The sequence below is a fragment of the Telmatherina bonti genome (genome assembly GCF_933228915.1).
Source record: "Telmatherina bonti genome assembly, chromosome: 13".
Classification (NCBI taxonomy): Eukaryota; Metazoa; Chordata; class Actinopteri; order Atheriniformes; family Telmatherinidae; genus Telmatherina; species Telmatherina bonti.
In genome coordinates, this window is record NC_136611.1 from 6,935,229 (window position 1) to 6,949,271 (window position 14,043).

The 14,043-nt window shown below is 41.6% G+C and overlaps 1 protein-coding gene across 1 annotated transcript in view; it reads right to left on the bottom strand.

The window, feature by feature from the left end:
• adamts3 (ADAM metallopeptidase with thrombospondin type 1 motif, 3) overlaps nt 1-14,043 on the bottom strand; it is a gene marked incomplete at its 5' end in the record, with an annotated part of 230,994 nt that overhangs the window by 112,913 nt on the left and 104,038 nt on the right. Inside the window, 2 exons of the mRNA XM_079251468.1 lie at nt 4,062-4,218; nt 8,778-8,861. Coding sequence (XP_079107594.1) covers nt 4,062-4,218; nt 8,778-8,861 — 241 coding nt within the window. The remainder of the gene's footprint in view (nt 1-4,061; nt 4,219-8,777; nt 8,862-14,043) is intronic.

Sequence of the window (14,043 nt, forward strand, 5' to 3'; positions counted from 1 at the left end):
ACAAAACCTGCTTTAAAACTTGTAGAGACTGGTTTTTCATAGCTGTCTTTGAAATGAGCTTCCCCAGGATCTGCACTCTATAGCAGCCTTTAAAAAGGTTTTAAAGACTTGTTTGGTCAAGCGTTTTAGTTTCAAGGTAGACCCAGAGGTGCGAATGTTCTATACTTGCATTGTTGTGTTTCATGTTTTTATTATTATTTTTATTTTATGTTTTTTATATAATGAAGCACTTTGGGACTTGGTGTCTGTGAAAAGTGCTTTACAAATAAAGTTACTTACATACTGCTGTGCATACCCCCCGTAGAGCTCCTCTGCGTTCCCCACCATTCTAGCTACATCCACCAGTCAAGTCAAGCAGCAGCAGGAGAAACTGAAAGAATTCGGATCCTGAACATGTCAGACTTTATGAGGACTGAGGTGCTTCCACTCAATCACAGGATAGATTTCAAAACCCTGCTGATTGTTTACAAATCCCAGAATGGTTTAGGACCAGAATACATCTGTGATATGTTCAGAGAATATAAACCAAGCAGAGCTCTTCGATCCAAAGACCCAGGTCAACTAGTCCAGACCAGAGTCCAGAATAAACATAGAGAAGCGGCATTTAGCTGTTACGCTGCAAACATGTGGAATAATCTGCCAGTGGAGATGAAGCTTTCACCAAATGTAGAAACTTTTAAATCCAGGTTAAAAATATTTCTTTTCTCATGCGCCTATGCATGACATCTGCACAGTAACTTTGACTTAATTCTGCTTTTAATTATTTTAATATAATCTATGATTTTATTATGACTTTCTTATTTGTTTTTTCTTTTATGCTTTTTTCTGTAATGCTTTCAATGTTTCATGTAAAGCACTTTGAATTGTTTTGTACATGAAACGTGCTATACAGATAAACTTGCCTTGCCTAATGATCCCAGGCTATTCCCATCCTGAGAGAAAATGTGAAAGGTTACAGACGTCTCCGTCTTCGTCTGCAAACACAACTCAGAGCAATTTGTATGGCCTAAGGCAGTGGTTCCAAATGTGGGGGGCAAGCCACTTAATGGGGGGCTCTGCTTGAAAACTGTGAGCTTAATGGACAAGTTTCTGACAGGGTTCACATGTAAAACCAAAGCAGAAGATGAAGTATCACTAAATATGCTTTCAAACCAACTTCGTTCCAAGCCAAAGAGTAGAGGTTATGACGAACCATATCTTGTCTTTGGCTTTACCGGCACAGAGGTGAGTAATGAGGAGAGACTGCAGTGTGTTGCTTGTCCTAAAATGCTTTCTTGTGACAGTTTGAAGCCTAACAAGTTAAGATGCCACTTGCAGAGAAAACATCCAAAGCACAAAGACAAGCCAGCTGAATTTTCCAGACAAAATCTCGTAAGCTGTTGAACTAAACAGTGTCTCTTCACTGCAGCTACATGCTCATGTCGCCTCGTATAAAGTTATCCACCAAGTAACACAGTCTGCACAGCCACACACAACTGGGAAGAAATTAATATGTCCCTGTGTGGACATGGTTTCAATCATGATGGATGAATTGTCAAAGCAGCCAGCAAACTATGAGCTATTCCTCTGTCCAGTTACACCAGCAGCAGGCACATTTCTAACATGTCAGAGAACATCGAGTTGCAGCTTACAGAAGAGGTGCATGACAGCTGCTTTTCTGTGGGAGTGTATAAAGCTGCCAGCAGTAACAAAGGCTGCTCACTGGTAACTTATGTCAGATTCATAGATTGAGACGAGATGAGGGAAAATGGCTTTTAAGCAGACACGTTTCTGGCATTGCTGTTGCAGAAGAACTATTCAAAATCATTGGCCAAGGACTTTTGGGGGAGGAAAGGGTGCAGACTATCGCTGGGAAATGAAGAGGGCTGCAAGTATGTCTACACCAATGTGCAGTGGATACACCGCATGACGCACTGCAACACACTGCCATCTGAACAGCTGAGTCCCGAGCTGAAGGATGTAATGACCAATGTTATCGCCGCAGTTGACTACATCAAAACATGACCTTCCAAAGCCCGGATTTTTTGGCACTGAGTGAGGAAATGGTCTCCGACCACACAGCTGTTCTGTTACACAGCAAGTCCCGATGGCCATTACGTGGGTAGGTGCTGTCCAGGGTCTTTGAAGTGCCAGATCTGTATCTTTTTAAAGGAAGAGGGCAGTGCTCTCGCCCACAAATTGTACGGTAACAAGTTCCTCATGAAAGTTTCATACCTCACTAACATGTTTCTGAAACTTAATGAATAGAATTTGCACATGAAGGGCACAAGCAGACATCTCCAGATGTGGAAGAAAAAGTCCCACAACTCATCAGAAAACCTCAGACGTGGCAGCAGTAAGCAAAAGATTTGAGAACCTGAAATTATTTGTTGAAGACCTGCTGCGGTACACAGCGATCTCCAAAAGAAAATGACTGGCTTCAGCTTATCATAGGAGGAGCAGCTCATGTCACCACTAATCTAACAATGAAGCGACTGTTTGAGTCAGTATCACTGTCTGCAATTTGGATTGGAGCGATTGTTCACTGCAAGGCAAGAGAGCCAGAGCCATACTTCTTCCTTTTGCCACATATGTAAAACAGTTTTACCTGCTGTGGACTCACTAAATACACATCATGGCTGGACATTGCAAAATTAACTCAGAGGGGCAAACGCACAAGTACCCCAGGAAACTGAGGGGGCAGTGTTGAGTTCCAGATTATACACAACCAGAGAAAGAAAAAAACAGAGAAGAAGAAGAACAGGAGGAAGATAATGAAGAAACCACCCAATAAAAGCTACATTAAAAAAAAAAGGCTCAGAAGAAGTTAAGAAGGACAACATGGTGTCAGAAATCTTTGCAGAGAGTCTGTGCGAGTGTGTCTGCAACTACCGCTCCCAACCAGCGTCAAAATGCGGAAGTGAACTCTGAACTCAGCACCGCCTTCTAGTGGATGAACCGACTCAACAACCACGGCAACGTAAAAGATGCTTAAAGTGTGAACGGACGTCCCCATTGCCCTACATAAGGGAGCATAATGGGGCATTTAAGGTGCTTGAAATCACACTTTATAAACCAAAGGGGGGCGGCAGAATCATGCAACCCTCCATGTCTGCAGCCACCATTTGGCTTCTAGGTGTCAGACGTAGTGATTTAAAGAGACTTGATGAATAAGTCTAGCTGTACTTTATTCTAGTGTCTCCATGGAAGGATGTTGCAGAAGCAGCTCAATATAAGGAACAATATTACACAGTTGTTAAAAACATAGTGATTTAAAGGCAGTGTGTTCAGTTAGAGCAGGGATCTCCAGTCCTGGTCCTGGAGGACCGGTGTCCTGCAGGTTTTCCAAGTGTGCCACCTGCAACACACCTGATTCAAATCTATGAGTATTTAGAAGACACGAGCAGAGCTTGTCTGAGTCTGAGACAGCAGTTTTCCAGCAGGGTCACTGGTAAAACCTGCAGGAAACCGGCCTTCGAGGACCAGGATTGGTGATCTCTGAGTTAGAGGCTTCTTCAGCTCCACTGCAGAGTACAGAAGTTCGCTCCAGCCTCCATAACTCAGCAGAAAGGGTTTTATCTACTGAAACAAATACTGATTTTAGGTCAACGTGATTCCTTATTTGTAGATAAATTAAAGAGCTGGCAGAATTTCTGAACAGAAGCAACCAGAGTTCATCAGATGTGAGTATCATGAACACCTTTGCAAAAATTTGAGGCCCTGAAGAGAATCTAAGCGTGTTTTTACTTCATGGTAATGACACCAAGATTTAGCTGATCAGTTCATTAATGATACTGTTGAAACATGCAGGGACTCTTAACCTCTAGCAACTGATGCAAAAGGAAACATTAGGAAGGTTTCCAGATTCTGCCAGAATTTACATGATTTTCTGAGAAGCCGCTTATTAAATATGCAGCATGAAATTTGCATAATTTTAATTCTGAAAATCAAGCTTTGGGCTCATGATTATCTGTCAATACTGATTCGAGAATCATGTTAGGTTACTGAATGTTGACCAGCATCACAGTGCGGGTCAGAGAATCTGATTTGAGTCCTTCCATGCATGTGCTTTGGGGCCTTACCCTGCATGCCTGTTGGGCCGAAGCCTTGGCGAGTGAGGAAGATTGCGTGGTCGTGGTGCTCGGCATGATCACGGTCGCCTTTCTGCTGCACAAAGGCCCAGCGGCACACATTCTCCAGACTCCGTGATGGGTTTCCTCTTTCAATGAGGCTGATGGACTGACAGACAAGAGATAGAAAGCATGTTTACCACTGAAGCTTGTTTTCTAGTCTTACAAAGCAGGTAGTTAACCTTCGGAACGACTGTGGACCCAGTGTGGACTCACTGAGCTCATAATGCCAATAAAAAAATTATTTTTGGTCATAGACTTTGAAAAAAAATATGCTAGGTAAAAATACACCAAATGAAAATGGTTATGCATGCAAGTTGTGGATGTTGCACGCAGATTTCACACAGATATTGTGCAGATTTTGTGCAGATTTTGTGCATCAGAGCATTAAATGTGTGGAATTTAATCTACTTCTTAGAAATGTTCTGAAACATCAGAACAGCTCTGACAGCAAACACACAGACTAGTGGTAGGACAGGAAACTCCATTATTTTGAAGGCGTCTGTGATCCCAGCATCTGCACTCTTTATTTATCTTTATTACATTTTATGTCAGCGTTAACTAAATTTAAATAAGTGACCTAAACACTGATGTTTGGTTGGAATCAAACAGCAGAAATTGTTTGAAATTGAAAGTTTGTCTCAATAGCTGGTCAAACGAGGACATTTCTAATGCAGACGACCATGAAAAGATCCGAGCAGGTGGTGGGATTTATAAAGAACTGATTACTAACCAGCATGTGTACAACTACACTATGAACAATTAATCAATTTGAACTTTTTTTGGTGTTTACAATCATTCTCCCAATTGTAGGATGGGATTAAGGACAGCTTCTATGACTGACTGGTAAATAAGGGTTGAAGACTTTGAAAAACTGGGAGCAACATAAATGCTTGGGGTGCAAAAGAAATAAAAGATATTTATTTATAACTGCATAAATGATCTTTTAAGATGTTTTATTAACCTGTTAAAAGCTGATGATTCCCCGTTTTGGGGACGTCGAGAGTAGAAAGTTAAAATGTGGCAAATGGTAACAAAACGGCTGCTTTGATGAACCTTCCTGAACTAAAAACCTCTTTAAGGTGGTTCTGCTTCGGCTTTGCAGGGATAATATTCACATATTGCACTGAGTTGATTGAAGTTTAGAGCTAAAGCTGCATATAATATTCATATTCATCCTGAACATGTTCTTTTTTTCCAGACCTGTAACATTTTCATTTATTTTTAATCATTCTGTGTCCAGCTTCATCTAGTCTTTACCAGTTAAGCGTGTACTGATATTTTAACAACTCTCCTTTTACTATGACTCCAGTAGTATCCAAACAGACTGCTGGCTGCAGAAATACTCTTTGCATGCAGAGGGTTTTAATATACAGGCACAATATTTAATTTGTGCACTTTTGTACACCTCATTCCCATGTATACGCTCCCTGGTGTTTAGCATAAGGAAATGTATGTCTTTTGGAACTGAGGCTGATGCTAGCTGTTGTTTTCTGGCAAAGCTTTATCAAACATGTGTATTATAATACCATGTGTTGACAAAATGAGAAAATTACAAGAGGGAAAATCTAAATGTGCACACTGTGCATGACACAGCTTCACATCATTTTAACACCAACACTGTATTGAGAAAGTTTCATTATATCAAGTCAACCTGCATTGATTTCTACATGTAATGGAATAATTTATGTCATAATGAAGAAAAATACATTGTTTTATTTTTATCTATGACAAAAACAAAACAGTCCAGAAAAGGCCATCATTACTTTCCTCATTTTGAGGGATACAAGAATCTTCTTGTACTCCTAAAGCCTGGTGTTTTTATCTCTGTTTGTCTGCAACTTTGTATGAAAACTGCTATACAGATTTTCATGAGAGTCTTTCTGAGAAGTCTTGGTTGGACTTAGATTCCATTAAATGTTGGGAATCAGCATCTGGATGCTGGAATGTTGTGAAGGATTCTTCCACATTGTGAGATAGGACCATTTTCTGTATATCAGCATAAAACCCCACAATAAATGGTGAGAAAATCCACGATAAGTTCCCAACAGAGGGACAGGAACAACGTTCTGGAAACTATCATCCACTACAGGAACAACCGTCTGGATTCTACCATCTGGTACAGGAAAAAGATTTTGGATATTACTATCCAGAACAGGAACAACGTTCTGAATAGTACCATCCAGAACGGGAACAACATTCTGGATACTACCATCCAGAACAGGAACAACAGTCTGGATACTACCATCCAGAACAGGAACAACAGTCTGGATTCTACCATCCGGAACAGGAACAACATTCTGGATACTACCATCCAGAACAGGAACAACATTCTGGATACTACCATCCAGAACAAGAACAACATTCTGGATATTACTATCCAGAACAGGAACAACGTTCTGAATAGTACCATCCAGAACGGGAACAACATTCTGGATACTACCATCCAGAACAGGAACAACAGTCTGGATACTACCATCCAGAACAGGAACAACAGTCTGGATTCTACCATCCGGAACAGGAACAACATTCTGGATACTACCATCCGGAACAGGAACAACGTTCTGGATTCTACCATCCGGAACAGGAACAACAGTCTGGATTCTACCATCCAGAACAGGAACAACAGTCTGGATTCTACCATCCGGAACAGGAACAACATTCTGGATACTACCATCCAGAACAGGAACAACAGTCTGGATTCTACCATCCGGAACAGGAACAACATTCTGGATACTACCATCCAGAACAGGAACAACATTCTGGATACTACCATCCAGAACAAGAACAACATTCTGGATATTACTATCCAGAACAGGAACAACATTCTGGATACTACCATCCAGAACAGGAACAACATCCTTGATTCTACCATCCAGAACAGGAACAACATTCTGGATAGTACCATCCAGAACAGGAACAACAGTCTGGATTCTACCATCTGGAACAGGAACAACATTCTGGATACTACCATCCAGAACAGGAACAACATTCTGGATACTACCATCCAGAACAAGAACAACATTCTGGATATTACTATCCAGAACAGGAACAACAGTCTGGATACTACCATCCAGAACAAGAACAACATTCTGGATTTTACCATCCAGAACAGGAACAACATTCTGGATACTACCATCCAGAACAGGAACAACATCCTTGATTCTACCATCCAGAACAGGAACAACATTCTGGATACTACCATCCAGAACAGGAACAACATTCTGGATTCTACCATCCAGAACAGGAACAACGTTCTGGATTCTACCATCCAGAACAGGAACAACATTCTGGATACTACCATCCAGACCAGGAACAACGTTCTGGATTCTACCATCCAGAACAGGAACAACATTCTGGATACTACCATCCAGAACAGGAACAACGTTCTGGATTCTACCATCCAGAACAGGAACAACATTCTGGATACTACCATCCAGAACAGGAACAACGTTCTGGATTCTACCATTCAGAACAGGAACAACATTCTGGATACTACCATCCAGAACAGGAACAATGTTCTGGATTCTACCATCCAGAACAGGAACAACATTCTGGATACTACCATCCAGAACAGGAACAACGTTCTGGATTCTACAATTCAGAACAGGAACAACATTCTGGATACTACCATCCAGAACAGGAACAACGTTCTGGATTCTACCATTCAGAACAGGAACAACATTCTGGATACTACCATCCAGAACAGGAACAACATTCTGGATTCTACCATCCAGAACAGGAACAACATTCTGGATACTACCATCCAGAACAGGAACAACATCCTTGATTCTACCATCCAGAACAGGAACAACATTCTGGATACTACCATCCAGAACAGGAACAACATTCTGGATTCTACCATCCAGAACAGGAACAACGTTCTGGATTCTACCATTCAGAACAGGAACAACATTCTGGATTCTACCATCCAGAACAGGAACAACATTCTGGATACTACCATCCAGAACAGGAACAACGTTCTGGATTCTACCATCCAGAACAGGAACAACATTCTGGATACTACCATCCAGAACAGGAACAACATTCTGGATTCTACCATCCAGAACAGGAACAACGTTCTGGATTCTACCATTCAGAACAGGAACAACATTCTGGATACTACCATCCAGAACAGGAACAACGTTCTGGATTCTACCATCCAGAACAGGAACAACATTCTGGATACTACCATCCAGAACAGGAACAACGTTCTGGATTCTACCATTCAGAACAGGAACAACATTCTGGATACTACCATTCAGAACTGGCTTGAACTGATGTGAAGCGCCCTGAGATGACATTGCTGTTATGTCATGCTGTCCAAATAGAACTGAAGTGAATGAAATCACTAGTATGTATCATATACATGTATCCATGAAAAATGGACAGTAAGACTAGAACATGGGGTTGAGATCACAACATGTGTGGAAGATCTGTGCTGTTTGAGTGCTCCTTTAATTAGGCTCAGAACAGATCATGTCATTGATTTTTTTTTTTTATTGAGATATATATATATATATATATATATATATATATATATATATATATATAAATATATATATATATATATATATATATATATATATATATATATATATATATATATATAGACATGAAAGAGGAGAGCAACTGATTTAAACCACAAGAAATGGACAATGAACTGACCTTGGCATACCCCAGCATGATCATCCTCACCAGGACCACGTTGATGTGCACTCCCAGCGATTCGTCATGGTAAATCTCGTTCACCTGGGGAGGAGGAGGGGAGGTGTTAACCCTTTATATTTGACTTTTTTCCGCCTCTCAGAGACTCTGCTTCACTGATGATGCTCGACCTCTTATCCTGCTGCAGCTGAACGTCTGCCTACTCTCTACTTAACAGAAGAAGGGCGAAACAACCACAGATTGCAGCTTCAATAACTGTAATCACACAACTGTGTAAACACAACCTTGTGGCACTCTGAGAGACATAAATACAACAAGGGGTAGTGTCCCATCAACAGGGTTTGTTCTCTAAAGAATGTGGCTTTCAGGATCTAAGTACTGGTGTCTATATTTGTAAATAGCGCTCCAATAGAGATGTGCACAAAAATGACTTAATTCCAAGCATACTTAGGAGTATGCATAGGAGACACTAATAACTTTAATTTGGGAGCATGAGTGCAGCTTGGATGCTGTTCAGATACTATATTCAGTCTCAGGGTCTGATGGAAGCATTAGGATGGAGGGACATGTCTTTTTCATATCTTCCCTCCTGAGAAACAAACAGGAGTTGGTGTAGGCTGATTTTTCATCTGAAGGTTCAGCCTGCATCCTGCAGCCTTGGGTGTAAAGAGAACAGGATGAGTCAGTGATTCAGGCCAGCGAAGCGCTACACCCGTGAATTTGAATTAGGGTGCAAAATAAATGTCTTGTGCACACACAAACTCCAGCATTATGATTTTGGTCGTCAGCACTGTTATTCACCACAGACCTGTTATCGGTCTTCATTCTGTCCCCCTGAACCGGCACAGTGCACGGCATGTATTACATACCCTGGTTCGAATTTTATACATGAGCGCTGAGATGCAAAGTCTGAAACTTTCTACATTAATACACACTGTCACACAAAAAAAAAAAGAAAAAAAGGAAGTCACACTAATATTTATTTAGCTTTAATTATAGCAGCATATGCCATGGTATCATGTCAATAAGCTTCTGCTAAGTCACAAGATCTCTTTCCATCCATTGTCCATCCATCTTTTCCGGGGTCGGGTCGCAGGGGCAGCAGCCTAAGCGGGGAAGCCCACACTTCCCTCTCCCCAGCCACATTTGCCTTTAGGGGGATCCCAAAGCGTTGCTAGGCCAGCCGGGAGATGTAATCCCTCCAGCGTGTCCTGGGTCTTCCCCGGGGTCTCCTCCCAGAGGGACGGGCCTGAAACACCTCACCAGGGAGGTCCAGGAGGCATCCTGACCAGATGCCCGAGCCACCTCAACTGGTTCCTCTCGATGCGAAGGAGCAGTGGCTCTACTCTGATCTCCTCCCGGATGACCGAGCTCCTCACCCTATCTTTAAGGGAGAGCCCGGCCACCCTGCGGAGGAAACTCATTTCAGCCGCCTGTATACGAGATCTCCTTCTTTCGGTCACGACCCACAGCTCATGATCATAGGTGAGGGTAGGAATGTAGATCGACTGATAAATCGAGAGCTTCGCCTTCTGGCTCATCATAGCAAACTGAAGTATTCGTCAGTCATTGGTGGATTTTTAAAGGCTACACAGCTGTTCAGTCCTCATCTCTTTGCATTGTTTGAGTGGAAACATCTTTCTCTGTTTTTCTACTTCCACATTTCCTCCTGGAAGACAATGGTTCCACACATGTGGGACAGTTCTTAATCCAGTTTTAAACGTTTCTGCATCTCCTCAGATGTTTTCTGTGCTTGATGGCAATGCTTCGACCCTTCTGAACCAGCAGATTAACATCTTTTCCGTGACCAAAGGATGTGCTTTCCACAAGGTTGTTTATGAAATAGGAAGCTACTCATTGCATCAGTTGGGGTTAAATACCTTGTTGCAGCTGCAACATCATCATCCGTGCAGTGATTAACCCTTGGAAGCCCCTCAGCTATCTGCTTAAACCCATTTTCGGACAGGCTGTGTATTATCTCCCCATCCAGTTGAATCATTACAGGGTCTCAAAGGGTCAGAGAAGGAAGCTTATTACATCTCAGATGCCACAGGGCGAGAGGCTTCACCCTGGACACATCTGCAGTCTATCACAGAGCAACCAATTTACCATCCCTAATTAACCAAACAAACAGTCTTTTAATTAGTAAAGAAAACCACCTCTCATTGTGAGTCTCACACACCGCCGTGCATATGTTATGTATACCAATTAGTATTTTTCTCATGTGCCGGGTTTTATCTGGATGCTTTGGTTGTCTCCCACACGCTAAAAGCCACGTTTGGGGGTTTTTTTAGAGATTCTTCGTTGCTGCATGTATGACTGCAACTTTCTTCTGGTGTTTGTAAATGAGAACATTTAACTTTCATAAGCAACTCTTTGTTTAAAATGTGTAAAAAGATTCTTTAGTGTTTCTTAATAAAATCTTATCCATGTCCAAAGTGGAGAAAATGAAACTGATTTTGCATCCAGTAGAATTTTACTGCATAGAAATAGCTTGTGTTTGGACGTGTGTGTGGGGGGGGGGGTAATGAATAATGCTTAATCCATGAGAATGCTTATTCCCTGAGTGCAAACTAATCTAATAATCTGCATCCCACACCCAGCATGAAGTAAGTCTTGTCTTTATTCCACGATGAATTAAACGATGAACATGACACAGTGCAGTGGTGGCTGACCGTCAGAAGCCTCAGAGGAAGTTGTTTAGCTGCCCATCACACACATCACTGTATCAATAAACAATGGACGTGATTGAGCAGATGAGTGAACACCGATCTGGTTCTGTTAATGAAAAGATCTAATTAGTTGCCACAAATTTCACGCTCTGACTTTCTTCAGGCCAGCGATTTCACGCTCTTTACACGATATGTTGCCGCTCTCCGCACATGGAGGAGAAGGTGAGAAATGTTGCGTAATCACTCGATTAGCCGTCTAAAGAGATGGGAGTCCAAACTGGGAATATTATTCAGGGTCCAGCAGGCAGCATAAGCTGCAACTGGAATGATGAAATGATCTTCCAGGATGAGAGGGGGCTTGCGGGGCTGTGAGGAGACGACGGAATGATCCTGAGCTCGTCGTTGCTGCTCGACTGTTAGCTTCCCCTTCGGGGCGATCCGACATCATACTACATCGTATCGGACACGCACACACACACGCACAACCCATTTTCAGTAGGATTCAGTCCCTTTTGCCACATTATTACCGCCTTTACTGTCACATTTCGCTCATTTATTTATTTATTTTTTTTTTTGCTCAAAATAAACCTAAGCGTGCCTGAAGGGAGGAAGGAAAGTTGTTGACGATGGTTTTATTCGACCTTTTGCTTCTTCAGCAAAGATGTCAATCTAGAACCTTAAGTCTCATGGGGGGAAACTAATAATATTGCTGCTATGACTAATAAGGGCCAGCATCCAGCAGGTCTGTTGTTTCCCTGCACCAACACACCTGATTTGAATCTGATGGATCCAACATTTTCTACTCAACCTGTTTATTCATTTCGGTCAGGTGCGTTGGAGCAGGGAGACAACAAAACCCTGCAGGACACTGGACTTGGAGGACTGACATCTGTCTGTTCGGACAAACGTCGAGGTGTGAGAATATTTATAACAAGCTGATGTGATCAGATTCATTTATAGACACAAAAACCAGTTTTGTCAGTTTAGAGGATTTTGGGACATTTTTAGGTTTTTTGAGGTCTGAAGGGATAAGCTGACTTTTACTGACAAGGTTACAGGCATAAAGCATGCAGTCACAAGCACATCAAATGTTCCTAAAGCTGCTGGTTTTATTTTAGGAGAAGAAGAAATAGAAGTGAGACGCCCTTCTGGGTAAAAAGAGACGACTAGGAACCCATGTTTTCAGGTCATTTCCCTTTTTCCACCTTTTTGGATTAGTTTTTTTGCAGCAATTCTGAGTCTCTGTGGAATTACTTTTCATGCATTTGATGTCATTCAGCTACAAAAAAAAGTTTCAAAACAAAAAATATGAAGTTTCTTCACAGAGAATCCCGTGGATGCCTCGAGTCCCCGACTCCACCAGCGAGCCTTTTTAATATGCTGTACATAGCCCTGAAAAACAGGGGAGCTCTTTGTAGAAAAACAAAGGAATATAAAACACAAAGCAATAAAAGTTATGAAAACAGAACTAAATATAAATCAAACAGAGCAGGGTGTACAATAAACAGACGGCAGTTTGCTTGGAGGGCTTAGTCTCAGCAAAACAACTACCTGCAAGGAGAATTTGTGTTTTCAGAGAACAAAAAAAGCAGAAATCTTAAAGTTTAGAAAATGGAGGATAATTAGTCTCCATGTAAACTCAACCTGACCACAGATTTTTGTGTAAAACTGCTTTATTTTTATTTGTATTGTCATTTTATTTGGCAGATGATTTAGCCTCCTCTGCAGCTCGTGTTTTTTGCAGCGTCAACCTGACGGCGGCCCGTGTGCACAACGCCGAAACCATTAAGGATTGGTTTAGAGTGGTGTTTTGACCTCCTCCCAGCCCAACAAGCTGCTCTGCTGACTGCGAGCAACATCCATGTTGGACCTCAATAATCCTCTCGTGTCTGAATGGGAGCAAATCCCTGCAAACGGCCTCCAACAATCTGCCGGAAAGTCGAAAATGAGATAACTGGGGGCTGTTCCTGACTGTGGTTTCATGAAATTATTCTTAAATAAAGCCCACATGGGCGTCCACATGTCTTGTTTGCATGCAGTCAATATATGTTGTTTGCATGATCAATATATATATATACATATATATATATATATGTATATATATATAAAAAATCACGCATTTGAGTTAAAAGCATTACAATTCCAAAACATACATGCTTTATCATACACACATCCTGTCACACCGTGATTCACACACTAAATGGCGTTTTTCTCATCTGATTGTCATGACAACGCTCCAAAACCAGATCTTTGCACATGCGGAGCACATGTGTGGATTGTGTGCATGAAATTGTGCTTCACATGTTCTTCCCATGTAAATACTCAACCACAGCTTTCAGTTCAGTTTATTGCAGTTTTATGCATAAAATATTACTTTAAGTTAACACCATAAATAACAAGAATGTTACAGGTAACCTGGGAAAGCCCTCCCTCTTGGGCTTGCACATCACCCAGGGATAGAAGAGGAAGCCAATCTTTTACAGCTGAGATTACAGACGTCACAAAGCCAGAAGACACACCAGCACGACTCCCAAACAGGAGACAATCAATCAGAAGCAAAGCTACAACAGAAACAAGCAGAATAAAACAAAACT